At 42.0% G+C, this 27,934-nt stretch overlaps 1 protein-coding gene across 1 annotated transcript in view; it reads left to right on the top strand.

Moving 5' to 3' along the window:
• cpne9 (copine family member IX) overlaps window positions 1–27,934 on the top strand; it is a gene marked incomplete at both ends in the record, with an annotated part of 124,551 nt that overhangs the window by 94,727 nt on the left and 1,890 nt on the right. Inside the window, 5 exons of the mRNA XM_080496289.1 lie at window positions 1,718–1,899; window positions 7,598–7,725; window positions 13,336–13,438; window positions 14,626–14,683; window positions 17,643–17,716. Coding sequence (XP_080352415.1) covers window positions 1,718–1,899; window positions 7,598–7,725; window positions 13,336–13,438; window positions 14,626–14,683; window positions 17,643–17,716 — 545 coding nt within the window. The remainder of the gene's footprint in view (window positions 1–1,717; window positions 1,900–7,597; window positions 7,726–13,335; window positions 13,439–14,625; window positions 14,684–17,642; window positions 17,717–27,934) is intronic.

Below are 27,934 nucleotides of genomic sequence, written 5' to 3' on the forward strand. Positions count from 1 at the left end.
CAAATCACCCCCCCCCCCCCCCCCCCCCCCCTCCTGTCTTCTCCTTCAAAAGGAGGGCGCTCCCTTCAGAGCAGACGTGAGACGAGTGCTTTCATACCGTACGTGCCCCGGTGATGTTCAGGCAACACATACTAACATAACAGTTTAAACGGCTGGCTTTCTTTTGACGATCCAGCTGACGCCGCCCTTTAATGTTCGAGAGGGAAGCGTCTCCCTCCTTCGACTGTCGGCTTTTACAGTTGCAGCTGCAATTAGTTCTCACAGAATTCATCTCATCCGCGGCTGCAATTAAAAATGCAAATGTTATTCGTGGTTTGAGAAAGCTTTGAAAGACAGATGAAGCATATGCTCTCTTCGTGGCAACGGTCGGCTCTCGTTTTACGTATGATGGCTGTGGAGCCACATGGAGTCGCATGGGGACGTAGAGCCACATTAGGCTTTGGAGCCACATGGGACTGTGGAGTCATGTAAGACTGTGGGGCCACATGGGACTGTGGAGTCCCACGTGGCTGTGGAGCCACGTGGGGCTGTGGAGCCACATGGACTCGCATGGGGACGTAGAGCCACATTAGGCTTTGGAGCCACATGGGACTGTGGAGTCATGTAAGACTGTGGGGCCACATGGGACTGTGGAGTCCCATGTGGCTGTGGAGCCACGTGGGGCTGTAGAGCCACATGGACTCGCATGGGGACGTAGAGCCACATTAGGCTTTGGAGCCACATGGGACTGTGGAGTCATGTAAGACTGTGGGGCCACATGGGACTGTGGAGTCCCATGTGGCTGTGGAGCCACGTGGGGCTGTGGAGTCACATGTGGCTGTGGAGCCACGTGGGGCTGTGGAGTCACATGTGGCTGTGGAGTCGCATGGGGACGTAGAGCCACATTAGGCTTTGGAGCCACATGGGACTGTGGAGTCCCGTGAGGCTGTGGAGCCACATGGGACTGTGGAGCCACATGGGACTGTGGAGTCCCATGATGCTGTGGAGCCACATGGGGCTGTGGAGTCCCGTGAGGCTGTGGAGCCACATGGGACTGTGGAGTCCCGTGAGGCTGTGGAGCCACATGGGGCTGTGGAGTCCCGTGAGGCTGTGGAGCCACATGGGACTGTGGAGTCCCGTGAGGCTGTGGAGCCACATGGGGCTGTGGGAAAATATAGCTGGAATTGAACTTGACAAATTGCTGAAAATAACTCAAGGTAAAAGTCTAAAAGACGTAAAACAGCATGAAAGTCTTTGACTGAAAACACTAAAAGTGGTTTAAAAAGACGATAAAAGAGCTAAAAAATATATTTTCTGAAAAATGTCAATTTGTAAATTATAGTAATGAAACTTAAAGCTGATTTTGCTCAATTGAATGAAATCCCTTGTAGCAATAAAGGTAAAATAGCTTGGAATGGCTCAAAGTGCTGGTAAAACACTATTTGTATGAAAATTGTGACAATTTGAAAATAGAAACGTGCAAAAAAATAAATAAATAAAGTAAAACAAGGTCTTCATCTTCAAAATTGTGGCAAGGAAATGCAACAAAAGATTGTTTCTGTATAAATAACAAAGTGTGTGTGTGTGTGTGTGTGTGTGTGTGTGTGTGTGTGTGTGTGTGTGTGTGTGTGTGTGTGTGTGTGTGTGTGTGTGTGTGTGTGTGTGTGTGTGTGTGTGTGTGTGTGTGTGTGTGTGTGTGTGTGTGTGTGTGTGTGTGTGTGTGTGTGTGTCCTCCCAGGTAACCCCTCCCAGCCCACCTCCCTCCACTATATGAGTCCCTACCAGATGAATGCTTACGCCATGGCCCTGAAGGCAGTGGGGGAGATTATCCAGGACTATGACAGCGACAAGCTCTTTCCTGCCTACGGCTTCGGGGCTAAGCTGCCCCCCGATGGCAAAATCTCCCACGCATTCCCACTGGTAAGAGACACACACACACACACACACACACACACACACACACTGCACATCCAAAGCACGTACGCCCTGTTCAGGCCTGGTGGGGTGTGGCCTGGACCAGGACATGGAGCTGCGACAACAGCTGGTCGCGCACGTTGAGAAGTGGGCTCATCTGCCTGCCAGCGGGACTCTCCCAGCATCCCCTCCACTTCCTCCTCGCTCCCTCCGGAGGGATGGAGCGGCTGGATGCTGATCTGAAACCAAGCCAAGTCTCTACCTGCACCATGTGTCCATGTACACGTCAAGCTTCCGCTCCTCCAGAGCGTCTTTCCTGCACTGGATGAGTAAGAAGCAGAAAACTGGGCGAAGTCTGACAAGTGCCCGGATTTCAATGGCCAGACGGTTTACATTGGAGCTTCTCCAAAACTGGAGGCTGAATGTACGATAATCTAACTGTTTTTTTGTTTTTTTTGTGAACTTGAAGGCATCTGTTTCCAGTTGGTGGAGTGAGGTTTGTCTGATTGGATGAACGGTGGGCAGTGAGTGCGAGTCAAAACAGCCAAAGTTGATAAATTGGCGTCAATCACAAAAATATGGCTTTAGAAACGATAAATCGTGAGAAACAACTGAAGTCGCTGTTAAAAAGCAACATTAATATTGCAAAAATCGCTTAAATCTGTAGAAAAAATTTAAATCTCCATAAAGCAAAATGGACAAAAAAAAAGGCAAATAAAAGAAAACAACAACCGATCTAAATTGTAGTTATGAAAAATTCATAAATGCGACCTAATAAAACAGGTTTGGCACTTATTGCTTTGTATCTCACGTTCCATTGGAGGGAAACACTGAAAGACTCCGTGACACAAATTTTGATGAAGGATGAAAAAGGCGTGATTAATGGAGCATCTGTTGCTAATAGCTTAGGAACCGCAGGATTCCTTCAGCCGTAGACTGACAGCACAACCTCACAACCTCCACCCAGGTGAGGAGAAGTAAGCAGTACTTGTAAGTCAATTACCTTCAGACAGTAATGTGGAGAAGGCCCTTTAAAAAGAATTATTGGGAAAAGGCATCCTGGAGGTATTTGCTCATTGTCACATGATTTCAGTATTAATTGTCAGTAAGCAATATTTGCTTTGCAGGAATACGCCACTGTTGTTATTCAATACCTGCTCCGTCAGGATGGTTTTTCCGAGAACCCTAATGGAGCCTCTCAGGTCAGGAATGCAGTTGCTTTAATATTTTCCCTCCAAAAAGGTCGACTTTTCTTGGCTCACAACATCTTTTTCTGAAGTAATTGGATTACTGGACTCCGCATGACTCAGTGGTTATCCAGTTACAGCTCCGTCTGTGTTTGAGTGGAGAGGAGCAGTGGTGGTTTTACCCCGTCTGGGGGGGGCTGATGACTCAAAACATGACTTGAAGGCCAAATAATCCCCATTTCGTTCTGAAATGCCGTCGTTTCGACTGGTTTCAGCGTAGAAAGGATCTTTCTGCCTTTGTACAGTTTGCATTCACACATTGGCGCCATATTGCATCACTCAGATTTTCTCGGTTTTTCCCGTCTTCCTGCCCCAGTTTGTGGCTGGCTGACACACTTTCCAGTGCGAGGTGTCGACTGTGGAGCCATCACAATTAGATCGCACTGGATCAAAGACAATCTTTTACACTTCATAGCAGGTCTGTGAAAACGGCCGACCGCTTCCAATTCAAAAGGAGTTATTTTTGTACGTTGGTGAAAGTGGCTGCACTGGATTGTTTGGCTAGATTAACAATGGGAGGGATTATTTATGTGCTTTCTTAGGAGGTAAATTATGCAGTTTCAGGGAATTACGATTGGAAGCCAGCGCTTCAGACAAGCTTGGAAAAAAGTTTCTCGATATTCCTCTCCCATCTATCCATCCATCCATCGCACTGCTCTATCTGCTTCCCACAAGCTGTGATTCATCTTCTGAGAGCATCTTAACAAGCCTGTGTTCAAATGATGGGATGAATCAGTACCTGAATAGATCTAAGAAGGAAAAGAAACTTTCATACTGTGACGCAACCAGCAGTAATGTGTCGGTCGCTACAGTAAATATCAATACTGTCATTTTGGATCAATTCTCAAGTGAAAAAAAAGTTCTATTCACAGAGTAGAGACTTTTTTTTTCCGATCAAAGTTAAAAGTTATTTTGCTGTTTCAGTCCTATCTTGTGACCTGTGCTCACAGTGAGATCCTCACAATTGAAATACGAGGCGAATGACAAAGGATATTATTTATCTTCAAACGCTATAATCTGAAAGAAATTGGCATGAACTACTTTCGCCTACCACATAACTCTTGAGTCTTTTACACACGCTTGGCTTTGTGTGCCGAGCATCGGTGTCGTACCGCAGCACCAGCTATGGTTTCGTAAATCACGAGTATAACGATAAAAAGAATCCACTCAACAACTCCCGACTTATCGTTCACTCACTGAAATACGTTTTTGGATTTCCTCCAGTCGTTTAAAAACCAAGAGTTTGTTATTTGAGCCAATGACGGGTCAAAGACACACCAGTATTAAGTTTGACTTTGGAAAAACCATGAAACGACTCTTATCTACTAGCCACATTTCACACGTTAAAGCTCTTTTCTGCGATTCCCGCTTGATGACTAAAATAATGTCCAATTATCTTCTGACGGAGCCTACACCCTGGAACGGCTGGCAGCCCCCAGTGTGGGGGGGGGCTCTTCCCTTCTTTAACATCCTCTGCTCTGGAGCTCAGGGACCTCCAAGCTCTTCCTCCTCGCCTGGATGCTCACGCTCTTTTCACCGTCGAAAAAGGAAGGAAGACAGCGTCCGACTGGCTGCCGTGGCATTTTAAATTAAAGGCTGCTCAGAATTTAAAAAAAAAATAAAAAATAAAAAAAAATGAACCCTCCATACGATGTCTCACCTGAGTGTTCTCTCGGGATACGTCAGTGCTTTTGTGCCATTTACACATGGTAGTATTTTATAAAGCCACATAAGAAACAACCTATTTTAGCCTAAAAAGTCATTTAATTTCATATTTTTCTCACTGTATATATCTATACGGGAAGGCTGCATGCATCTTGCCACTCAGACGCTATTGTCAGATTTCTTTGGAATAACACGAGGCTGGTGTTAAATTACAGACGTTTAGTTACAAATGTCCTGTGAGTTGAACGTCCTGTGAAGCTTCTTGCACAGAAACGCGTAGTTCCGACTCTTCAGACCTCAGTGGCTCTTCATCAGATCAAATCCTCAGCCAATTACGAGACAGTGGGGCTTTCAGAAAGTTGTGGGCTTAACGACAAAGTGTTTGTGTTTCACGCGGTTTAATTTCGCTGTAAGAATTGTGAAGGGATGACATGACTGGTGAATGAAAAGGTCTGAAAAGAAGAGCGTAGCAGGTCTTCCTGACGACACGCCGGCGTCCGCCGGGCCGGGGGGGTCCAACAAAAGACACTTTTGGGACCGAAAGTCATTATATCTTGGCTTCCTGCCTCTGTGACTCTCCTCTCATTAATCCAGCCGCTGTGTGTCAGCGCTCTTCGCGAGACTCCGCCACAACACAACTGTGAAGGTTCCTCATTAAAAAGGTTCCAAGGTTCCCTTCGACTCCTTCTTCGGCGCGACTGATTAGCAGGTCCTTGTTCACGCAACGCTCGCCAGCTCCGCGCCGCGCACGGTGCAAGAGCTAATACGAATTATAATTAATATTACATGCCTCGGGTGCACCGTGGTGTAGTGGTGGGCACTCTGGTCTCACTGCCACAATGTCCCCCGGGTCGATTCCAGGCCTTATCCTTATTCAGCTGAATGAGAGACGCCACATCTCTGCAGTTTGTGTTTTGGAGTTTTTCAGAAGGAGCTCTTTAAGACTCTTTGAGTGTCTTGCCCCGTCTCCATGTCTGATATGCTCTCATTTCCTGATGTGTAGGTTAACTCCCCCCTGGCCGTCTTCATGTCTTCTATTTACCTTCGCCAGTAAAAGTAGTCGTTTTTTTTTTTTTATTTGTTGGTTTGTTTGTACGTATTTTACCAACTTTTCACAAAAACTACTGACCCGAATTGCAGAAAACGCTGAGGGACGATTCGCCATCATCCATTAGAGTTTGGGATCGATCAGCTCCTGGAGAAGTAAGACGTTTACTCCGCTGTGGACACACCGGAGGTCCACACTGAGCCGTCAGTCAACGGCTGCAGCGAGGAAGCTGCTGTTAGCCGCTTGCTAACACACTGTTAAATCCGCTCTGGAGCTCGCGGCTAATATCTCGTTTCGGCAAGTATCCAGAACGGCCGGTGTGAGCGCATTGAGTCGGGTCGTGGTTTATCAGTGTCTGACACAGTGATGTTGCTATCTGGCAGGCGAGTTAGCATCGTTACGAGCTCACGGCGAACTTGGTTTAGCCTCACGGTATGTGACAGAAACGCTTCATCAACATCATAAGCGTGCGACCCGTGTTTACAGTTACTGGTTGGAAATCTGTGCCAATTGATTGATTCCCAGTCAAGATTTTCTTGGATTTTACTTGTTTAGTACACAAACGCCACATTCAGGAGGAGCCCCACTCCTCTGTCAGTACAAACTAATGACCCTGGGGGCAGAACAGGAAGTCATTCATTTGTTGCTGATTCTGATGCATGACTTTATGCTTCTTGTTACACTGCCCCCTATAGGTTTGGCATGGTCATAGCAGCTCTGAACCGGAATTTTATGAGGTTTTGTGAAAATCATTTGGAAGAGTGGGGAATATATGTTCTTGTAAATAATCGGCAACACGTCAATGTGGCCCAAGTTGTGAGTCTGTCTCTGTGTCTCATCGGTCCCTTCTTCCAGGTGGATTTTCCTGCTTGCCGTGAGCTCAGATATCCGGAGTCTACTTGTGTCCCCCTTTATAACTCAATGGTGGCTGTGGATTCAGGTGCTCCTTCCACTGGTGGCAGCACTGCACTGACCAATGGGCTGATGAGATCACGTTTCTACACACGAACTGGCACATTAGAATTTATGAATACTTAATATCAGTTCTGTGTTCCAGATCGTGTAAAGTACTGAGAGAAGAATCTATTAATAGATCAATGCGACGTTGTTTAGGACAGAGTCTGTTTTTAAAAGTCTAAATCAGCTTGAGCGGAGATGTTGTTGTTATTGTGAGGGAAGCTTATTTCCTCCACTGACTTACCATGAATTTATTTGCTGATTTTATTATGAAATATTTTCTGTGTTGTGCCTCAAATGTCGAGACCGATCACCTCCCAATAGTTCCTGTAACGCCCCACCAACGAGTCAGACTCCCAGTTTTTAGGAGCAACGTTGTTGTGTACACAGGGTGTACAATATGCAAAATGCTGTCTCGGCATGATGCCCATCAAATGTAGTAAACCACAAAATGCACGTAAACTGAACGTGCCAATCGGAACGCTTTATGCAGGATGTTAGTGAATCAGTCCCTTGAATGCACCGACTCTTTAAAGCGTGTTTTGTACAAACGGTATTCTTTGTTTCATGTGGTTGATCTATGGAGGTAAATCAGTTCTCTTCAAAACAATTTCAAATCTGAATTTTCAAGAAAAGCTAAGAGTGAAAACTAGTTGAAGCTCATGCAACATCCCAAACTACTGATTGTAGCCCTGATTCAGCATCATTTGAATTCCACCAGATTCTGGGATTGGGCTTTTTGGACGGGTTGCTTTGACCTGCTGGGTTTTTTGTCTGTGTGTTGCAGGGCGGCGACGCTGATAATCCGAACTGTGTGGGCATCGAGGGCGTCCTGGAGGCCTACTTCCAGAGCCTGAGGACGGTGCAGCTGTACGGGCCCACCAACTTCGCCCCCGTTATCAACAAAGTGGCAAAGTAAGTAAAAGCTCGCTCTCTTGATCAGATTAATTCCATGGCTTGTTTGTTGTTGTTGTTGTTGTTGTTTTTCCCACCCAAAGCTGGCTGGTATTTTGGTTAATTTGGTATTTACACGCCTGGATCGTGACTGATAATCAGCCTCTTCAACAGATTACAGATTCAGAGATTTATGGAGGGAATGTTGCGCGGCGCGTGGGGAAGTCAACACATGCAGGATTAGAGAGGCTAATAATCGCTTTCATTCCTCGTGTGGGGAGACGAACGTTTGAGGAACATTTGCTGAGATATTTTGAGGGAAGATGGAGGATTTTGAGGGATCGGGTTGAGTCAGTTTGATAAAGTTTGTCTTGAGATCATTTGACAGGAAATTGGCTCTCGTCTTCCTCCGCAGCCTTTCTGAGTCTGATTTAAGATTCTCTCATGATTTAATCTGGTCATTTCAAACAGACAGAAGAGGATTTATCATGACGATCTGACCTGAAACAAGCAGATAAATCACATTTACTACCAAGAATGTCAGCTGAGGAAGGATTTCTAACTTTATTAACTTGAGGTTTAAGTTGTATCACAGGATTGTTTTTGGATTTTATTCCTAGTTATTGATTTAAATACTGTAGTCTATATGAAGAAAGAAAAGTGGATAATTTAGAGATAAAGGTTAATTTTAGCCTATCAATTATGTTGCCGAGGTACAAATCTTAGAATTTATGTGTAACTGATGTAGTCGCAGTATTCATATACAATATTTTATATAAATATAAATAGTATTATATGAAGAAGGCAATCAAATCACCTTTTCCTTGTCAAATTGTAAATTTTCCTTAGTCCATCAAAAACGTTTTGAGTTATTTAAAATGGGAACATTTGGTCATTTACAAGATTAATTAATTCAGTTGGCATAATATTAGTTATACATGTCATAATCTCATGGGGTATTGTGGTCATGATACTACTTTTGATAAATGAATAAGTAGATATATAATTGTTGATGTTCTTTCTTTTTATGGACCAAGTTGGATTTTTATACTTTAGATTTGATAGAAAAAAGAGAATTAACTGGTTTAGTGAAATAATCACTGAGTTATACTGTTAGTTTTTAATTCTAATTTCAACCGACAATCCAAACACTGTGAAAACTACACAAAAAGGTTTATCTGTTTGAAGTTGGCTTTTGAGTTTGTTATGAAATCTATTTAATGTAATTGGTCAATTAAAAAAAAAGGTGCAGTATCAACAATTCTACAGAAATATTAAATAACAAAGTAGTATTGTGTTAGTTTTTACCCATAATGCATCTGACACTGGTCCTGTTACTTTCTACATAAAAATAATCTTTTCTTAGTTTAGTTTTTCCTGTTTTGTCTTTTTAGAATATATTTCATGTTTTCATTTGGATTAAAATACTATTCTTATGACTCTGTCTTTGTTCAGATTGATTTAAAGTTTGGCAGAAATTTTTATGTCAATGTTTGTTTTTTGAAAACACCTCATACCGTTAAAATTAGAACGAATCTTTTCTGATTGCTTTATGATCAAATTTAACTTAATTTTAAGCTGCAATGCATCATGATTAGTTTTTACTGAGGGAAAGATGCATTTTATTGTAACAATAATAGTAATTAAATCAGATAAGGAAGACTATAATACTTTTCTTTATTATTGAACGAATCCTTTCTTTAAAGCAATTTTGAATATTGTATAATGTATTTTAGGGATTTCTAGTCCCTAATTAGATTAATTAATGAGGATTTTTTTTTTTTTTTCCATTTAGATGATTTATGTGAGGCCAGTTCAGAATAATTCACTTATTTCTTATCTCCTGTCTTAAGCAGCTGACATACATTTCTTATTAAACTCCAGTAAAGTTTTGGATATTTTACTTTAAATCCTCTGAATGATGCTCCTTTTTTGTCCCCTTGTAGTATCGTCCAGGTGCTCGGGTTTTATTCAACACACAACAGTTTGTTTACGAGCGTCATGTGAAAATCTTTCCATTATCCCTCAAAAACCCTGATCTGCATCTTCAGTCCCACGAGACATCAAATATTCCCGGCTGCAGCTTGTGTCTTAGAAACATTGAGGGGAATTTTACACCACCACCATAAACAAGCTTACACACACACACACACACACACACGCACACACACGCGTGCACACGCACACACACAGTGTGATGTTGGACAATGTTAATTTATGTGTTTGTTTCTGCGATTCTGTCAAATTGATGAAACATATAATATTGCAGGATTGAAATTTATTATATAATGTAAACACATCATTTTTGTATTCAGTCTTGCTAAAAAGTAGCACCCTTTGATTTTCTTTTAAAATTATTATTATTAGAAATATATTTTTAAAATATTATAAATGTTCCAAATGTTCCTGGAAATGTTAATGCACATTTTACTAAACCTATCCTATATTATATTATCTTAATTTTTTAAATAACTAAATTATTTCATTGATGAATAAATACTGAATTTTAGCACATTTAATGAATAATAAACATCTATAGCATGCATTATTACAATGGGGTTTTTTAAACACCGTTTATAAATGCTAAACAAAAATATCCCACTGTATTAGCAGAATTGTTCATTCTTAGAATATGTTGATCAGAGGACCAAAGCATAATACTATTAAAAATACCAATTTGAAAGGTGCGGAGGAGTAAAACCTGCTCAACCGGGGCAGCGGAGGCTTATTTCTCTCATCAAATGTCAACTAGTTTGTGAAGATAAGCACACGAAGCTTTCAAAACCTTGACATTCAGGGGATTATTGGCAGTGTTTGTCTGGATTTGGAGGCCAAGCAGATGAATATGTCACAGAACCGACCTGAACACCAGCGATCAGACATTAAGAGCCAAGCCTCCTTGCAAATGTAGCTTAATGACAAATATAATCTGGGGCCTGTTCCAGTCATGCGCAGCTCCTGTTCCTTCGTGCGGAATCACATAATAGCAGAGCACGTCGTCGTCTTTTGTCAAGACACCTCGACAGACGATCAGTCGCTTCAACTTCTCCCGTGTAGGTTTTTGAGTATAAAAATAGAAGGAGGGCTCAGAGGGCGAGCGAAGCCGGCGCTCCTCTCACAATACGACTCGCTGCCTCGTCTTTCATCCACCCTCCGATTCGACATATGTTCACGCTCCTCCATAATAGAGCAATTATCCCTGTGGCTTGTAGAAGTCCGACCGCAATGAGGAGTGACTGCCGGAGACGTCCTCAGATGTATAGAGGGAAGACTTCCATTATTAAACTCGCATAAATGGCCTCCGCAGAGCGTAAAGTCCAAGTGCATCAATGTCCTGTTGTGTAACAATTTGAATATTTACACACTCGTTGGAAACCTTCTCCGTTGTCTTTGAACCTCTTCACATATAAAGGGTGACTCTTGTGAAAATACAGACAGAAATGGATGAATTAAATAATTCACTTCAGAGTTGAAGTGGCTCGTTAGCTAGCACGCTAACTAGCGTGTTCACTCAGTTTCATTTCCTGAGCTTTACAATGTAAAGTTCTTCGGAAAAAAACAAGCTGCTATCATTTCATATGGCCTAAGCTGTTCAGCTAATAGTTAGAACAGGTATAACAGTTTTAGTTATATTAGCAATTTGAAGCTTTTTTGGCTGTTTTTATTGATTTTTTTTTCATAATTTTAGCTATTTTACTTCAGGCTTTTTGGAGTAGTTTTAGTTATTTTACCCATTTTTAGTAATTACGGCTATTTTAGCTTGATTCCCTTCTTTAGCAGTTTTTAGTCAGGAAATTAGACGCTTTCCTAAAAATGTGTTTTACAGTTTCTTCTATTTGAGGCCATTAAAGGTTATCAAAGGTTTGAACGTGCTCCTTCTCCTGTTTAACCACAAACAATAGCAGATTATGACAAGACTCAGTGTACCACCTTGTGCTACAAAGTGGTACTACAAGATGAGGTTGCAGAAATATCTGTAGTACAATAAATAATCTATCAATCGGCAGTTGTTTGTTACATTTGCTTATTTTAGGTGAAATGCAAATAGTGTGTGTATTTTTAGATATTTGGTGTAAATTAAAAAAAATATTTCTGAGACAAAATTCCCCACACTCATTGAATCTGCTATTTATCTCAGTTTGTGAACGACCTGCTTAAATAAGGTGCGTCTTCAAAAAGTTGATGTTAAATAGATTAATGCCATCGACTCTTTCAGGTGGAAATAATGAGGAAATATTGTTTCGTCTTTGGATCATGCGGCCTTCCTCTTTCATTTGGTAAACACAACAGCTAATGTTTGAATCTCACCTCATTATCAGTCAGAGGAGAAGTCGAATGAATTATTAATGTCATAAAAATAATGGTTGTAGAAGCTGAGTTGTGTGGAGAATACACAAGTACTTGTACAGAGGTATGATTTTTATTAGATTCCCAAGGCCAATCATGTAAGTATTCGCTGTCAGGTTCACTTATTTACCCGGGAGTTATAATTTCTGGAAACAATTTATGCGTCCTGTGGACCTAATTTCAGCTCTTGATATTCATGAGGGGAAAATAATCTGGATATATTACACGAAAAAAGAGAGTGAAACTATTCATCCTCTGAAAAAGTGCGAGCACATGAGGGGACTTTCCGCCAAATAATAACACTTGATATTTTATACTTATTTTCATTTAAAGAACATTTTAATACACTTCATTCGTCATTCAAATTAGAATCAGCAGTTCCAGATGTGGATTTCATTATTCCCTATCATCAATCATCAAGCTCACGAGTGTGGCAAGAGATTTAAAAACTGTCTCAATGCTTTAACATGAACGATTTAGTTTCTAGAAAAAAGCTTTTACTTGACTTGATATAACCTCCAGTGTGTCCGTGACTGACCGCAGTAGAAAAGTAAGAAGCTTCTGGAACATCAGTTACATCTGGACATTGAAAATCAATGTCTTACACACCAGTCGGGCTTGAGTGTTTTTTTTTTTTTTTTCATCCTTGCGACGCATCTTTTGACAAATACTGAGTTGCGACTTACAGTAAAGATATTACTGTAACGGCATTCCAAGAACACTCGTGAAATGTGAGTAAATTAGCATTTAACGAGGCACCATATATAATCTGAGTCATACTACTTTTGTACACTGGGTGGCAGTGTTGAGACAATTTAGATTGAGTCCCTCTTTCGCTTGTCTTTACAAAGTTTTGCTCTTTATTCTGATTAATGGTTTCAGTTGTTAGATTTGGGAAAATACGTGTAACTTTGGCTGCGCCAGCTCTTGTTGTGGTTTAACAGCCAACACAAGTGGTTATTGACAAGCAAACATTCGCTTTATCGCAAATTTGAATATTTGGAAGATATAATGTATGATTCTCACTGAGGCTGATTTTCATTAAGGAATGTTTTGTTTGTTTGTTTGTTTGTTTTTTGTTCATGCTTGTTTCATTTTTTTGTGTGAAACAACTCTGCTGACAACCTGCAGGTATTTCTGTCTCATCTGCACTGAGGCTGAACTCTGGCTTATAACTCTGTGTGTGTGTGTGTGTGTGTGTGTGTGTGTGTGTGTGTGTGTGTGTGTGTGTGTGTGTGTGTGTGTGTGTGTGTGCGTGTGCGTGTGCGTGTGCGTGTCCGACAGCTGTGCAGCAGAGATTACAGACGGCTCTCAGTACTTTGTCCTGTTGATGATCACAGATGGAGTGATTTCTGACATGGTCCAGACCAAGGAGGCTGTGGTCAATGTGGGTAAACACACACACACACACACACACACACACACACACACACACACACACACACACACACACACACACACACACACACACACACACACACACACACACACACACACACACCTTGTTGTTCCCTAACTCATTTAGCAAGTAGGACTAGCCAGTTTGACATTATTGAATGAATAGTTAATCCGCAGTAAAACTTTGAGAGCGCCGGCAGGCTGTTATTTAGACTTTAAAACGCTTACGTCTGGAGAAACCCATCTGTTATCATGCATTGTTACTTAAGACATGTAAACAGCCGCTGATATATATAATATAACAACCATTTCTTTCTTAATTTGACGCACATTGATATATTCCAAACCCATCTGGAGATACAGGTCAGAACTGACCAGGACCCGTGTCTGAGTTATAAACCGTGAAGCCTCAGTACTAAAGGATTTGTTATTGGTCTGTTTTTGCTCTGATAGTAAACATTTTGGTCGCTTTACGAAATGTCATCAAATTTCAAGATGGGGATAATTGAACTTGGAGTATTTTACTGCTGTCAAATATCAAAATCAGGATTGTTGGAGGATGCAGGTGACGGAACTTTTAGCTTCGACACACACACACACACACACACGCACACACACACACGCACGCACGCACACACACACACACACACACACACACAGAGTTAACAATGTTTTACCCTGAGTTGCCCCCTTCTACTTCTGTGTATCTCGCCTCTTTTGTGTGAGACCTGCAGGCCAAAAGCTCCATTAAATCCCCCCTCAAATAATAGTTTCCCCACTTTTCCTCACTGCTTTATAGGAGTAACAATTCAGTGTCGAGCAATTAGCATTCGGTGATAAGTACAGCCTTGGAAGTAAGGCAGCAGTCCCTCAACGCAGCACAAGTTTCTTTATCACAATTGAATTCTAGGAGGAGGATGGGGGGGGGGGGGGGGGGGGGTGGCGAGGTCCCTGCTGCCTTTATTGGCTCCCTCATTGTTAGCGGGGGTTAGCGTTGGTTTGAATAACCTGTCAAAATCCTGTTCAGAAGGCGTCTCATCCAATTAAGTCCATTCTGAGTGGTTTCCCGCAGCAGGCAGTTCAGAATATTAAAAGCAGCTGTATTTGTTATGGTCTATCTCATAATTACCCGGCGTGCAAGGGGAAGTTCACCCTGCTTTGTTGTGTCCTGAACAGGCGGCGGCGCTGCCTCTGTCCATCATCATCGTGGGCGTCGGACCTGCGGAGTTTGACGGTGAGTCTTTCAGAGTTTCAAAGAACAAGAGCAAGAGTTTGATACCGTCAGATCTGGCCTCTCTCTCTCTCTCGGCGTCTTTGTTTTGTCCCATACAAAACTTTTTAGTTTTGCGGCTCTTCGTGTTTTACAAAGGTAATTGGTGACTCTGACTGACCTTTGGCTAAGCCCCGCTGCGCAGTATGTGTCTGTACGGTATGGTATGGTATGGTATGGTATGGTATGGTACGGTACGGTACAAGTTTTTGTGCGTTTCAACTAACAAAAGTCATACCAAAAGTACCATACCCAACACATATTTCCAACATTTAAATTTCGCGGAACATACGGGGTTGGTCGTCATCTTAGCGTCACAGGAACTTCAGAACATTTCCGTGGAATTGTGTCACAAGATCCTGTTGGTAGACGATCTCGCTAGATCTCAATAAAAAACCCATTAATGATCTGTTTCACAACATTTCAGACTCTTCTTGTGGTTTGAAGACTCTTTGGCTTTTTTCAGGCTGAATCGGTCACATGTTGATATTTTCCTTTGAGCTGCCGGGACGCCATCTTTGATATCCCAGAAACCCTTGAGGGCGTTGGTGAAACACAAACAGAGTTTGATGGCTACAAATTCCGATTTGTTTGGAAACATACTGGCTTTGGTGTGATCAATTTAGGAAACTACGGGTTGGAAATTTGTGGAAATAAGTGGTGATGGTCTTGTTTTCCTGTACTGGTTTAATAAATGTGCAGAATTCATTTTATTTATTTATTATTTTATCTTTTATAGGAAGTGTGTTTTAAAGATTTTTTTCTGGTAGAGTAACTTTAAACAAAAGTGTCTCCAGCTCTCATGCTTCTCTACGGAGCCATTTGTCCGTGCCGTCGGTAGTTGAATGCTATTGGTTCGTTAGTGTTTGGGGGCGGGGCTTAGCCAGAGGTCAGTTTAATGTAGGTTTGAATGAGTGTAATTTTGTGAATCTCTGCTAATTTTCCCTTCAGCCATTTCTGTCTCAAACCCAAACATAACATGCCAGATGGAGCACAAGAATCAGCATGTTGAAGGCAGGCAGGTTGATGAATTGGACAAAAAGTTGAGACGGGGCCGACAAAAGAGTGTAGAAGTTGTGAAATACTAAGTGAAAAGCATCTATTTGAACAGCTCGTCTAAATTCATAAAAAAGTTGCATTGGAAAATTGTGCAAAACTGTGAGAATTGTGTTGTTGTTTTTTTTTTTCATGAAATTGTGAAGAACTAAAGGGAAAGAAAAAAAAACAGTTCAGGCACATTATCTCGGGATTACTTTAGAAAACTGTCGTCTATTCTCTTATCATACAAAGCGTAGATGTGGACAATCCTGCTTCATATAAGCGTGCGGTCAAAAACCAGAATGTATGTTAATGCTTTGGTCCATTGGTGCACAGGCTCCATTTGCCCTTGGGGCAAATCCAGCTTCTCCTTGATTCTCCTCCATTAGAATATTGGATCCTAGGAGCTGCATTCAGAATCTGCTGTGTCTGTGTGAACTGGACTGGCTCCGCCCACACACACCCATCTATGGGAAGAGGAGGAAGTACTTCCTCTCGTGGTGCCATGTGCCAGAGCAGAGCTGCCTGATTGTGGGAGGAGTCAAAGGGGAGGAGCCTCCCTTGATTGTGATTGGCTAAACCCCTGATGACACTATATAGGGTTTGATTTCTGATTGGCTGGTTGGAGCAACACACTTTTTAAAACCTGGAACAAGCCAGGGAGAGAGAGGACACTCTTTCTACACTTCTGAAGCGTCGTTTCCTTAATACGACCCTTTTATTTACTCCAAACTGCAACCAAACCTAATCAGCAATGAGCCACGCAGGTCGTAAAACTCCAGGAGGCAGAAGAAGACCTCCAGCAGATCAGCAGGCCAGTCACAGCCTGTCGCTCTGCGTCGAGTAGCGTGCGACGAATAATGTCAGATTGTAAACCAAAGTTAATGAATGCGGGGGAAAAGACACAAACAAGCCATGTTTTGTATGAAGAGCAGCATTCCCACGTAAACCTTGACTTTTCCTCGACCTGATGGGGCTCAACTGGGAAACGGGCGCAGCAGCCGGATCATAATTGCTGCTTTATATACTACCAGTGACCCCCCCACCCCCACCCCACCACCCCACCACCACCTCCGCCTTTCCTGGGGAAGGTCAATGAAGTGGAGTGTGGAGGAACCGTAGAGGCCACAGATCAATGACTGAATGAATGACTGAGTGAATGACTGAGTGACTTCTGGAGCCGCTGCAGCCTGCCGCTGCTCGCCGGGCCATGACGCCTCGGCGCCTCATCATTGCGTTGGATCGCCCATCATTTTCTACTTGTTTAAGCAATCGAACGTGGGGATCGACGCCGGAGCGTCTCTGGAGGTCGGGGGGGTCAAACTGTGCACGTCTGACTAATTGAGCCTCTTTCTCCGAGCAGCGCCTGTGTTGAATACCTGAACAGGGGTGCTGGTAAAGTTTCTCCAGCCTTCCCAGGCTTGGTCTGTCTGATTCGGCCCACACTCTGCATGCGTCTCCCGCCTGTTTTCACGCCTTTACCAGAAGCGAATTTTACGCCGGTGCACAGATGCTTGTTTGTGAAGACCTCTGAGAGCGACAACCTCCAGCCGAGCGCAATTTCAGACCTTTTTTTTTTTTTTTTTTCCCTTCTTCTTCTTCTGTTTCTATATTTAGCCACAGTTGTGCAGGCTGCCTGAAAGCACTCCCACGGCTTCGCTCCTATTATTTTCATTTTTTCGGACCTCAAGTGTAATTGTGCACGGTTTTTGCATGAGGCACTGCAGAAAGCATCAGAAGCCATTCTCTGGATCACGGTCCCCCACGCTGCGTTCCACTTCAGCAATTATGTTATGAAAATCCAAAAGCACATCTCGTACCTTCTTTCTACCCCCCCCCTCTGACTCGCCCTCCCTCCACTCTCCCCCTCTCTCCCCCTCTGCAGCGATGGAGGAGCTGGATGGAGACGAGGTGAGGGTTTCCTCCAGAGGACGCCTCGCCGAGAGAGACATCGTTCAGGTACTTCCAGTAATTCCTCGTAGCTCGGCAGGGTCGGCTCGAGCGTGTTTCTGTCAACACGCCCCCCCCCCCCGGGGGAGGGAGGCTTACATTCAGAACACGCCGTCAAACACACGCTGGGGAGCCGCTTTACGTACTGTACCCGTTTGTGACGAGCGAACGCTACAGGCAGACCAGGACGTCTTCTTCAAGTCCCGCGTCAGCACGACTGACTCGTCGGATCAGATTTCTCAAACGTCTCTTGTTTTCAGACGCGTACCTGAACATTCGAAGTATAAATATATACTTTACTATTTTACTCACCATTTTAGGAGGCAAATCACCGCGTGTGGTCACGTCCAGATGTGTCCTTTTTTCTGATGTAAACACCTTTTTGCTGGACGCTACTACGTCGTGGGGATTTAAAATGTCCGGTCAGATTTTAAGCTAATTTAAAAAGAACATCATTTGATCATCAATCTGCTCCAGTTCTCTAGTTCACCAATACATTTAAAAACGTATTCAAATTATTCAATCAGCATGTTGTTAAAATCATCACATCAATCTACAATATCTATCTATCTACATGTGTACAGAGTATCGACATCTGTCTGGTAAATCTAGAGTAAAAAAGAAATAAAAATCCATAAGAAAAACAATTAATCATGTGAGGCTTTTCTGCAAAGAATAGCTTGTATTTTAATATGAAAATTGAGACAATTTAATAACTTAGCCGTACTTACACAGTTTTTCGAGCTCTTCTTTGTAGAATAAAGTTTAATAAGTAAATCGCACATTTTTTTAATATTTGGTAAGAGCTGAAGAAGCGAGAGGAGGCAGGACGGAGTGAGAGGAGCTGGTGTTTACAGCTGGCGTGAGGCAGAAGAGGAAAAGTGAAGGTGCATGCGGTCGGAGAGGATTAAAATTTCAAGATCTGAGGTTAGAGATAAAGAGAAAAAAGCAACCAGGCTCCTGAAAACAAACAACTCTCTGTGGAAATTAAATGAAATATGAAATATATATAGAATGAACCTGCTGATTTATTGAACAGTTTCAAACAGACGTGATTAAAAAAAGACGACATCGTTCACCAAACAAACCGCTGATTAATACTTCCTACGATTGCTGTTATGCACAAATCTTTCTTTTAATTTACTCCTTTGTCTTCAAAGCAATAATTGAGTTTTATTCCAGTCTTGTAGAAAACAAAGGAGTATAAAGTGACTTCAGAACAGACATTTGAACACATGTTGGAATCTGCAGAAGAGCTCCATTTAAAAAAAAAATATCTGCAACACAGAAATTGGACAAATTACAGATAATAAGTGACTCCTGGGATTAAAACCAAAGTAGCAAGAGGGAAAGATTCCAAATAAATTAAAAAGGTGTGAATGTGTTTTTTTCCGATCACTTTGGTCCTCATGTTTGTCCTTAAAAAGTGAAGAAAAAAAAGCTTGGAAACTGTTTGTGATGGTGTGGAGATGAGCTGACGAGAGATGGTGGACATATTGGATATATTTATATATATTGATATGCTTGATTTATTGGACCTGTACTGTATATATTGGATAAGCTGGAGAGCAGAGGAGGATCTCAGAGAAGATTGATGGATGTAGAGAAGGAGGACGGGAAGTGAGAATATAAGAAACAACCTCTTACTTTATTTTTCACTCCTCAGCTCCATGAAGGAATCGAGAGAAATTTGCCTTTTCAAATACTTGGAAACACTTTTACCAACAGAAACGTTCTACATTTTTAATATCGAGCTTTTAGAGAATTGAAGTGAGGAAATGTTCTTTCCAGTGCTTCAAAGACACTTTGTGTATTATCCTTTCTAATCTCTGCAAAGTGCATCTTTTTCTTTAATGTTTAGCTTTGCGTCTTTTAAAGCTTAATAAAACTTGTCGGTTATTTCACAGATATGAGAACATCCACAGGATGCAGATAACAGTGCAGCTTTGAATATTTGGGAGAAGGATGGTACACTGATGAATGAGTTCTGGAAGAATGGAAGAGGCCTGCAGGAATATTAGAGATATGAAGCGTACCAGGTCGTTAAAGATCGCAGCTCGTAGCATTAATGTCTTACATCCTGACCTGCAGAGGAGCAACAACCGTCCAAAACCTTTTGTTCGCGCAAAGCGCACGTTTTCATGCAAGACCATGTTTTCATGTGCCACTGGAGGCTGTGGCACTTTATATCGGGCACTTTTGTTCTTGTATTGTAACTTGAATAATGTTGTAGAATCAGTGGAGGCTCTGAGTGTCCCCCCCCCCCCCCGCAGGTTTTCAACGTCTTCGAGCTCCAGCACCGCCGAATTGAACAAATGTGTGTGATGAAAGTCTGCAGAAAGCCTTGTTACACACTCACGGGTTCTAGTTGGAACACGTCGCTCTGAAGAAGCTACAGTTCTCACCTCTGGGGTGGAGGTTCCCTTCTGGGGTGGGAATAGTCCAGGTCGTCGTCTGCAGCGAATTGATCCGTGTCTGCTGAATTGAATAGAGAATATCTACTCCCTACCTATCTACCCCCCCCCCCCCCCCCCCCCCCCCCCGAAGCAGAGTAGTTTTTCCTTTCCACTCTCTCTTCTCTGCTTGCTCCTGTGGATTCTCCCTCCATCATGTCTAGAAATGACTGGGATGTATTGAGCATTATATAAATGATCATGAAGTCAATTGAACATTTCTCTTGAGTACCTGGTTTCTGTTAACATTTATTTTTTTACTTTCAAAAGCTGTAAAGATCTTTTAAAGGTCTTTTCATCTCATGTTTGGTCTTTCAGTGTCGAGGCGGTTTAATGGAGTTGTTTAGTAGCTGATCACTTATTTCTATGTGCATTTTTCTTTTTGGATATCAGCCGTCTCATCATTGGACGATCAAGAAATGATTATGGTTGCTTGGCTGTAACATGACCAATGTGTACTAAGTGATAGAAGTTTAGTTTACATGGAACGGATAACTTTAAAAAAATGAAATGCAATAATTTCATTTTTGAATTCTTGGAAGCTTTTGTTGATCTTGAACCTTCGACTACCCGTCAAAAACAAAGGCAGCCGGCTGGATAAAAAGGGATTTAACACCACCAGAAGACTGCAACCTGCATATATTTATTGATTTTCAGTCAACACCGTTTGGGGAATCCTACATTTTCCTCCACTTCTGCCTATTAACAGGAGAAAATACTCTTTTTGTGAAACGGTAAATAATTGCCAGATGCAAACGGCCTGATTATTTCTGCCGTTGTGTGAAAAAGTGGTATTGACGTCTTGACATCCCTCCCTCTTAATTCTGTCTGCTAAAGAGCAATAATCACACACAGATCCTTGGATTGGCCCGAGCAGCTTATTGCTGCACAAATTCAATCAGGAGCTTTTGAGCGGCAGGAAGAGAAAACTACTTGCTCTCTTTACATGTTGTGCTTTCATGGATTCGTTACGACGTCTGGAGACGCTGTGGTTTGCTGCTGTGCTGAAAAGGCCTCCGATGTGTCCCCAGAATGTAGTTAGTCCCTCCAAGTGTCTCCTGGTCAAAGTCCAAGGACCTTTTGTACGGTGGCCCTGAAGTGCAAACCACAACAACAAATCGTTAAACACAACAACAAATTCAAAAACACAACTGCAAATTCAAAAACACAACAACAAATCGTTAAACACAACAACAAATTCAAAAACACAACTGCAAATTCAAAAACACAACACAAATGAAAAAACACAACAACAAATTGAAAAACACAACAACATTAACTTTAATGGAAGAGCAGCAGGCGATCTCTCTGATTGGACGACGGAGCCGTTCAGCCTTTGAACCGGAAGTTATTCTGCCTGAAGCACGAATTTCAAAACAGGGAAAAGTTTGGTGACTCCTCTACCAACTCTTTCTCGCAGCTTGTACAAAACCTTGTTACTCCTTTCCTTCCTGGTATTTTCTCCTCTTGAAACTAAACGCGCCACAAGCGAAATGACCTCCGGTTCATAAGCGGTACTTTCCCGTCGTCCAATCAGCGCCATTTCTTTCTGCCAACTGGTATCTACCTTTTCCCTTTAAATTACCGTCTTTGTGTTTTTTCATTTGTGTTGTGTTTTTGAATTTTCAGTTGTGTTTTTTCATTTGTGTTGTGTTTTTGAATTTTCAGTTGTGTTTTTTCATTTGTGTTGTGTTTTTCAATTTGCAGTTGTGTTTTTCCACTTGTTGTTGTGTTTAGCGATTTGTTGTTGTGGTTTGCACTTCAGGGCCGCCGTACTTTTGAGCTCCTTGTCTGTTTAATCTGAGGGTTTGTCTTCACTGGGAAGTTTTGTCTGACAGATTGGAGAAAGGGATCACGCTCTTGTTTGTGAGGGGCAATTGGTGGAAACTGGAAGAAAATGGTGAATAAAGGGTGGAGCCAGTGACTGCTCTTGATCAGCCAGTGACGTTCTAGGTCAGCCAGTGACATTCTAGGTCAGCCAGTGATGTTCTAGGTCAGCCAGTGACGGTTCTAGATCAGCCAATGACGTTCTAGATCAGACAGTAATGGCTCTAGATCAGCCAGTGATGTTCTAGATCAGCCAGTGATGTTCTAGGTCAGCCAGTGATGTTCTAGATCAGACAGTGATGGTTCTAGATCAGCTTCAGGTGGGGAGAGGGCAGCAGTACCTGGACAGAGAGACACATACAGAATGAAGAAAACAAAGCCAAGCCACAGTTTTAAGACATTGTTATCTAATAAAGGTTCGTTCTCCTTCCCAAATGTTCCGGAAAGAGCAAAGATTCACCATGCTGCCCCCCCCCCCCCCTGTGGAAATCTTTCTCCAGGATTCAGCTCTTTTCCCCGGTCTTCGGAGGTTTTACCAGGCGACTCAGCGAAGCCTCTGCTCGGGGCTCTGTTTTATTCATCCACTCACTCATCTGCTTCGCTGTTTGCTTTTTGTGGGTAAACACTGCTGTCATTTCAGACCCAGCCCCTCCCTGCTCACCTGCTGCTCCCTCATTACCACCGCACTGTATACAGCAGTCCCCCCACCTTACACCCTACACCCCCCCGTCACAAGCCGCTGGCCACAACACAGCAGTGATGTTTTTCTTTTTGTTCCAGCAGTCCTATTACCGGGGCTCGATACGTCAGGAAGCCAGAGGGGGGGGGATTTTTTTTACAGCATGCCTAATTTTGGGCTTTTTGCCGTGAAAGCCTCTGGCGAGCACGACTCCCATAATATCTTTTATTGTCGGTGGAGCCCAACCAAGGTTATTGTAGCTCACAAAAACAGATAGAAGAGTAGTGTAACTGTGTAAAGTTTAACTACAGCTTTTTTTCCCGCCATTAGTACATGTTAAAGTTCCCAAGCTTTGATTAAGTTATATGTTGCACAGCAGTTTGTCTCTGTGTTGGACTGATTCAGTCCCTGTGTTCACTTTATACTTCAAATACAACCTAATGCTTTACTGTTGGTATCCAGCTGCAGTAGAGATGCTTCATGTTTTTGAAAAAGTCAGAAATTGACTCGAGAGATTGTATTTTTGCTTTTTTTACAGGGACCTCAGTCAGACTCTTTGCACTCTCTGGACTGTGTTGATTTTTACAAAGTACACTAAAGGCTGATTCATCATCCGAAGGGAAGAACAAAGTTTGCTTGCTGACATGAACCGGCAGAAGGGTAAAAAAAAATGTAGTTTTCGTCAGGACAATTCATACCCCGAGAAGAGGCGTGCAAACTGGGATGCCACGCCCCCACATTTCTTGCGATGTCCCAAGTAGTGTGCCTGTGGTGCATGCTGGGATCATCGCGTTTTGAGCTGCATTCCGTTGTGCCTTGCCGGCGCTGCCCCCAGCTCATATGCATTAAGTTGAATCCAAACAGCTTCATGCAAATGAGGTGAATAATACGTCTTAACTCGCTGCAGAGGAACCAGAACGAGCACAGATTCAGCAACTGCACAGCTTATTTCTCACCTCAAATGTTTTCAGAAATACATTTATACTAAATGCAAAGTTTGTGTCCGAGCCGCCATGTTGGTCCGGTTCGAACTCCAGGAGCAGACAGCCCACGAGGCGTGTTTGTCCAATCAGGTGCAGCTTACATGAGCCACGCTACACGCTACACGCTACACGCTACATGCTACATGCTAAAGAGTTTCGAGTCTCACGCAGTAGCGACGCCACATGCTACACGATTGAAATGTGTCTGATACTCATTAATGAGCTGTAGTGTGTGTGAATAGATGCCACGCTCTAGTGGAGCGCTGCCTCGACAATATCGGAGCGAGTAGTGTAGGAGTTGATTAAAGAAGAGGAGGAGGAGGGAAGAGAACAGATGTTGGAAGCTGAGGAGGAAGAAGATCTGGTGTTGTGACACGCTCTGGCCGAGCAAATGAAGAAGAAGAGGCGACGGAGGCGGCCTCCGAACCCGGCGGACTGCAGACGTAAACAAGAAAAATCTGACCAATCACAGTGGAGTTTGCAGAAACACAGCAAACTTCTGGGCAAAGTTTTTTTTTCTGCCAGCTGAGCGAAGAAATTATGTCATTTGTTTGTCAGAGGTTTTTTTCGTCCGTCTCCTGAAGAATGAATTGGCCTCAAGAGTGGGATTTACCAACGTCCTGCATGAGACGAAACATACTGACATACTGATATAGAAACATATAAACATACTGATATAGAAACATATAGACATACTGATATAGAAACATAGACATACTGATATAGAAACATATAGACATACTGATATAGAAACATAGACATACTGATATAGAAACATATAGACATACTGATATAGAAACATATAGACATACTGATATAGAAACATAGACATACTGATATAGAAACATATAGACATACTGATATAGAAACATAGACATACTGATATAGAAACATATAGACATACTGATATAGAAACATAGACATACTGATATAGAAACATATAGACATACTGATATAGAAACATATAGACATACTGATATAGAAACATAGACATACTGGTATAGAAACATATAGACATACTGATATAGAAACATATAGACATACTGATATATAAACATATAGACATACTGATATAGAAACATATAGACATACTGATATAGAAACATAGACATACTGATATAGAAACATATAGACATACAGATATAGAAACATATAGACATACTGATATAGAAACATATAGACATACAGATATAGAAACATATAGACATACTGATATAGAAACATATAGACATACTGATATAGAAACATAGACATACTGATATAGAAACGTATAGACATACTGGTATAGAAACATAGACATACTGATATAGAAACATAGACATACTGGTATAGAAACATACTGACATACTGATATAGAAACATATAGACATACTGATAAAGAAACATAGACATACTGATATAGAAACATATAGACATACTGATATAGAAACATAGACATACTGAAATAGAAACATACAGACATACAGATATAGAAACATAGACATACTGATATAGAAACATATAGACATACTGATATAGAAAACATAGACATACTGATATAGAAACAGAGACATACTGATATAGAAACATATAGACATACTGAAATAGAAACATACAGACATACAGATATAGAAACATAGACATACTGATATAGAAACATATAGACATACTGATATAGAAACATAGACATACTGATATAGAAACATAGACATACTGGTATAGAAACATATAGACATACTGATATAGAAACGTATAGACATACTGGTATAGAAACATAGACATACTGATATAGAAACATAGACATAACTGGTATAGAAGCATACTGACATACTGATATAGAAACATATAGACATACTGATATAGAAACATATAGACATACTGATATAGAAACATAGACATACTGATATAGAAACATATAGACATACTGAAATAGAAACATACAGACATACAGATATAGAAACATAGACATACTGATATAGAAACATATAGACATACTGATATCGAAACATAGACATACTGATATAGAAACATATAGACATACTGATATAGAAACATTATAGACATACTGAAATAGAAACATACAGACATACAGATATAGAAACACATATACATACTGATATAGAAACATACTGATATAGAAACATATAGACATACAAATTGATATAGAAACATACTGATATAGAAACATATAGGCATACTGATATAGAAACATACTGATATAGAAACATGTAGACATACTGATATAGAAACATGCTGATATAGAAACATGTAGACATACTGATATAGAAACATACAGATACACTGCACCTTCAGTACGGCCGTATGTTACTGACAATAAAACCAAGCGTTTTATGCGTCAGAGGCTGTTTACATGCAGTTTGTCCAAACCGGCTTTTAAGAGTACATGCATTCATGAGCGTCCTGCATAAAGAGTTATTGTCTGCATTTTGCATTTAAATGATGGCTTCACATGCTTTAGGCCTGTTTATATGACAATTTACTAGAAACTGCATCGTTTCCATGTTGGTTTGCTCGCGTTCACTGTGGAGTGATTGAATGTAGTGCTGAGGTATTAACTCGTATTAATAATGCATGGTGATATCGGCACATCGATATCTGCAGATAAACAATAAATAATAGCCCTCGGTAAATATCCCTCCTGCATGAGTGTGAGTAGAAGGACAAGAACAACAATAGCGGCCTCCAGAATACCTTCATAGCCACACAAATTTGTCGTCCGTCCCCACGAATGCCCGTGTCCTCGCCATTATTCATGTTTATAGCGTGTGTGTGGTTCCATTACAAAAAACAAACCGCAGCACCAACTCATGGCTCAACATAAAAACGACATAGTTTAAGGTGTTTCTGCCATTTCCGTGTGAACAGATATCGTTTTCAACACGCCGCCATGTAAAGATGAGCATTTTCCCTGGAAACACAGTCTTGAGGTGTTCGAGGTTGTTGGACATATTTTGAAGGTTTACTGAGATTTTTTTGAACATAATAAAATTTTGTGGTTTTAATTTTTTTAATTCGTGCAATGAGTAATTCACAAAAAGGGGGGGTATTTTGATCCGAGGTGGGGTAGCAACAAGCTCTCACCGACTTCACTCATACATGTATTAAAAGCCTCGAGCTGGAAATAGGAGGGGGGGGGAAAAAATAAAAATGAGGGTTGCTACCTTAGGATTTATGTCTTAACTTCCATCTCTTGGAAATGATGAAAGAAAATGAAGCAGAGAAAGGAGGAATGCGAAAGAGGCCCACATTAATCACGCCTGTGGCGTGCGTCTCGCCGCGGGACTTTGAAGCGCGCCGCCGCTCGCATCATCCAATAAAGGCTGAACTGATGAGAGCTTCTGTGAAGAGAGTGGAGGGTCCCCCTGCTCACGGTGGTCCTTAATTAAAGCTTCAGAAGGCGAGGGGCAGCTTCAGAATCCATCACCCGACGAGGCGGACCAATCCCCCTCGTCCCTGCTGTCATTGCTTTTTGACCCCCCCCACCACCCCAACCCCCCCACCACCAGGCGTCACGCAGCGCCCGAGTGTTGTGCGAAAACAGACGGATGAAGCTCGCCGCCGTTGCGCGTTAAACGAGGCCGGCTGAGCTTCACCTTGATGGGAAGCGTTTGGGATTGATCCGTTGTTTCTCGGCTTTCCGAAGCGGGAGGTATTAGCGTCCCCGCGAGGCAGAAAGCGTGTGGCCGGGGCCCCCGATTAACCCCCCCCCCCCTGCTTTAAGTGACGGTTTGATTGCGCTAGCAGACGCCCAGAGGCGAAACCAGAGTGGATTCACTGCCAAAAATAACAAGCACATCTATGGGAAGAGGAGGAAGTACTTCCTCTATGTGGTGCCATGTGCTAGAGCAGAGCTGCCTTGATTGTGATTGGCTAAACCCCCCCGATGACACTATATAGGGTTTGATTTCTGATTGGCTGGTTGGAGCAACACACTTTTTAAAACCTGGAACAAGCCAGAGAGAGAGGACACACTTTCTTCACTTCTGGGGCGTCGGTCCTGGTATGGAGACGATTAGTACTGATGGAAAACTATTAGATAGTGAATTTTGCATAATGTGACCCTTTTAAAAAGGTGTGAACATATTTTGTTTTATTTTTACATATTTCAGTCACTCTGGCCCCAATATTTATCATTAAAAGCTTGGAAACTGTTTGTGATGGTGTGGAGATGAGCTGAAGAGAGATGGTGGCCATATTGGATATATTTATATATATTGATATGCTTGATTTATTGGACATGTACTGTATATATTGGATAAGCTGGAGAGCAGAGGAGGATCTCAGA

This window comes from Blennius ocellaris (assembly GCF_963422515.1).
Source record: "Blennius ocellaris genome assembly, chromosome: 5".
NCBI lineage: Eukaryota > Metazoa > Chordata > Actinopteri > Blenniiformes > Blenniidae > Blennius > Blennius ocellaris.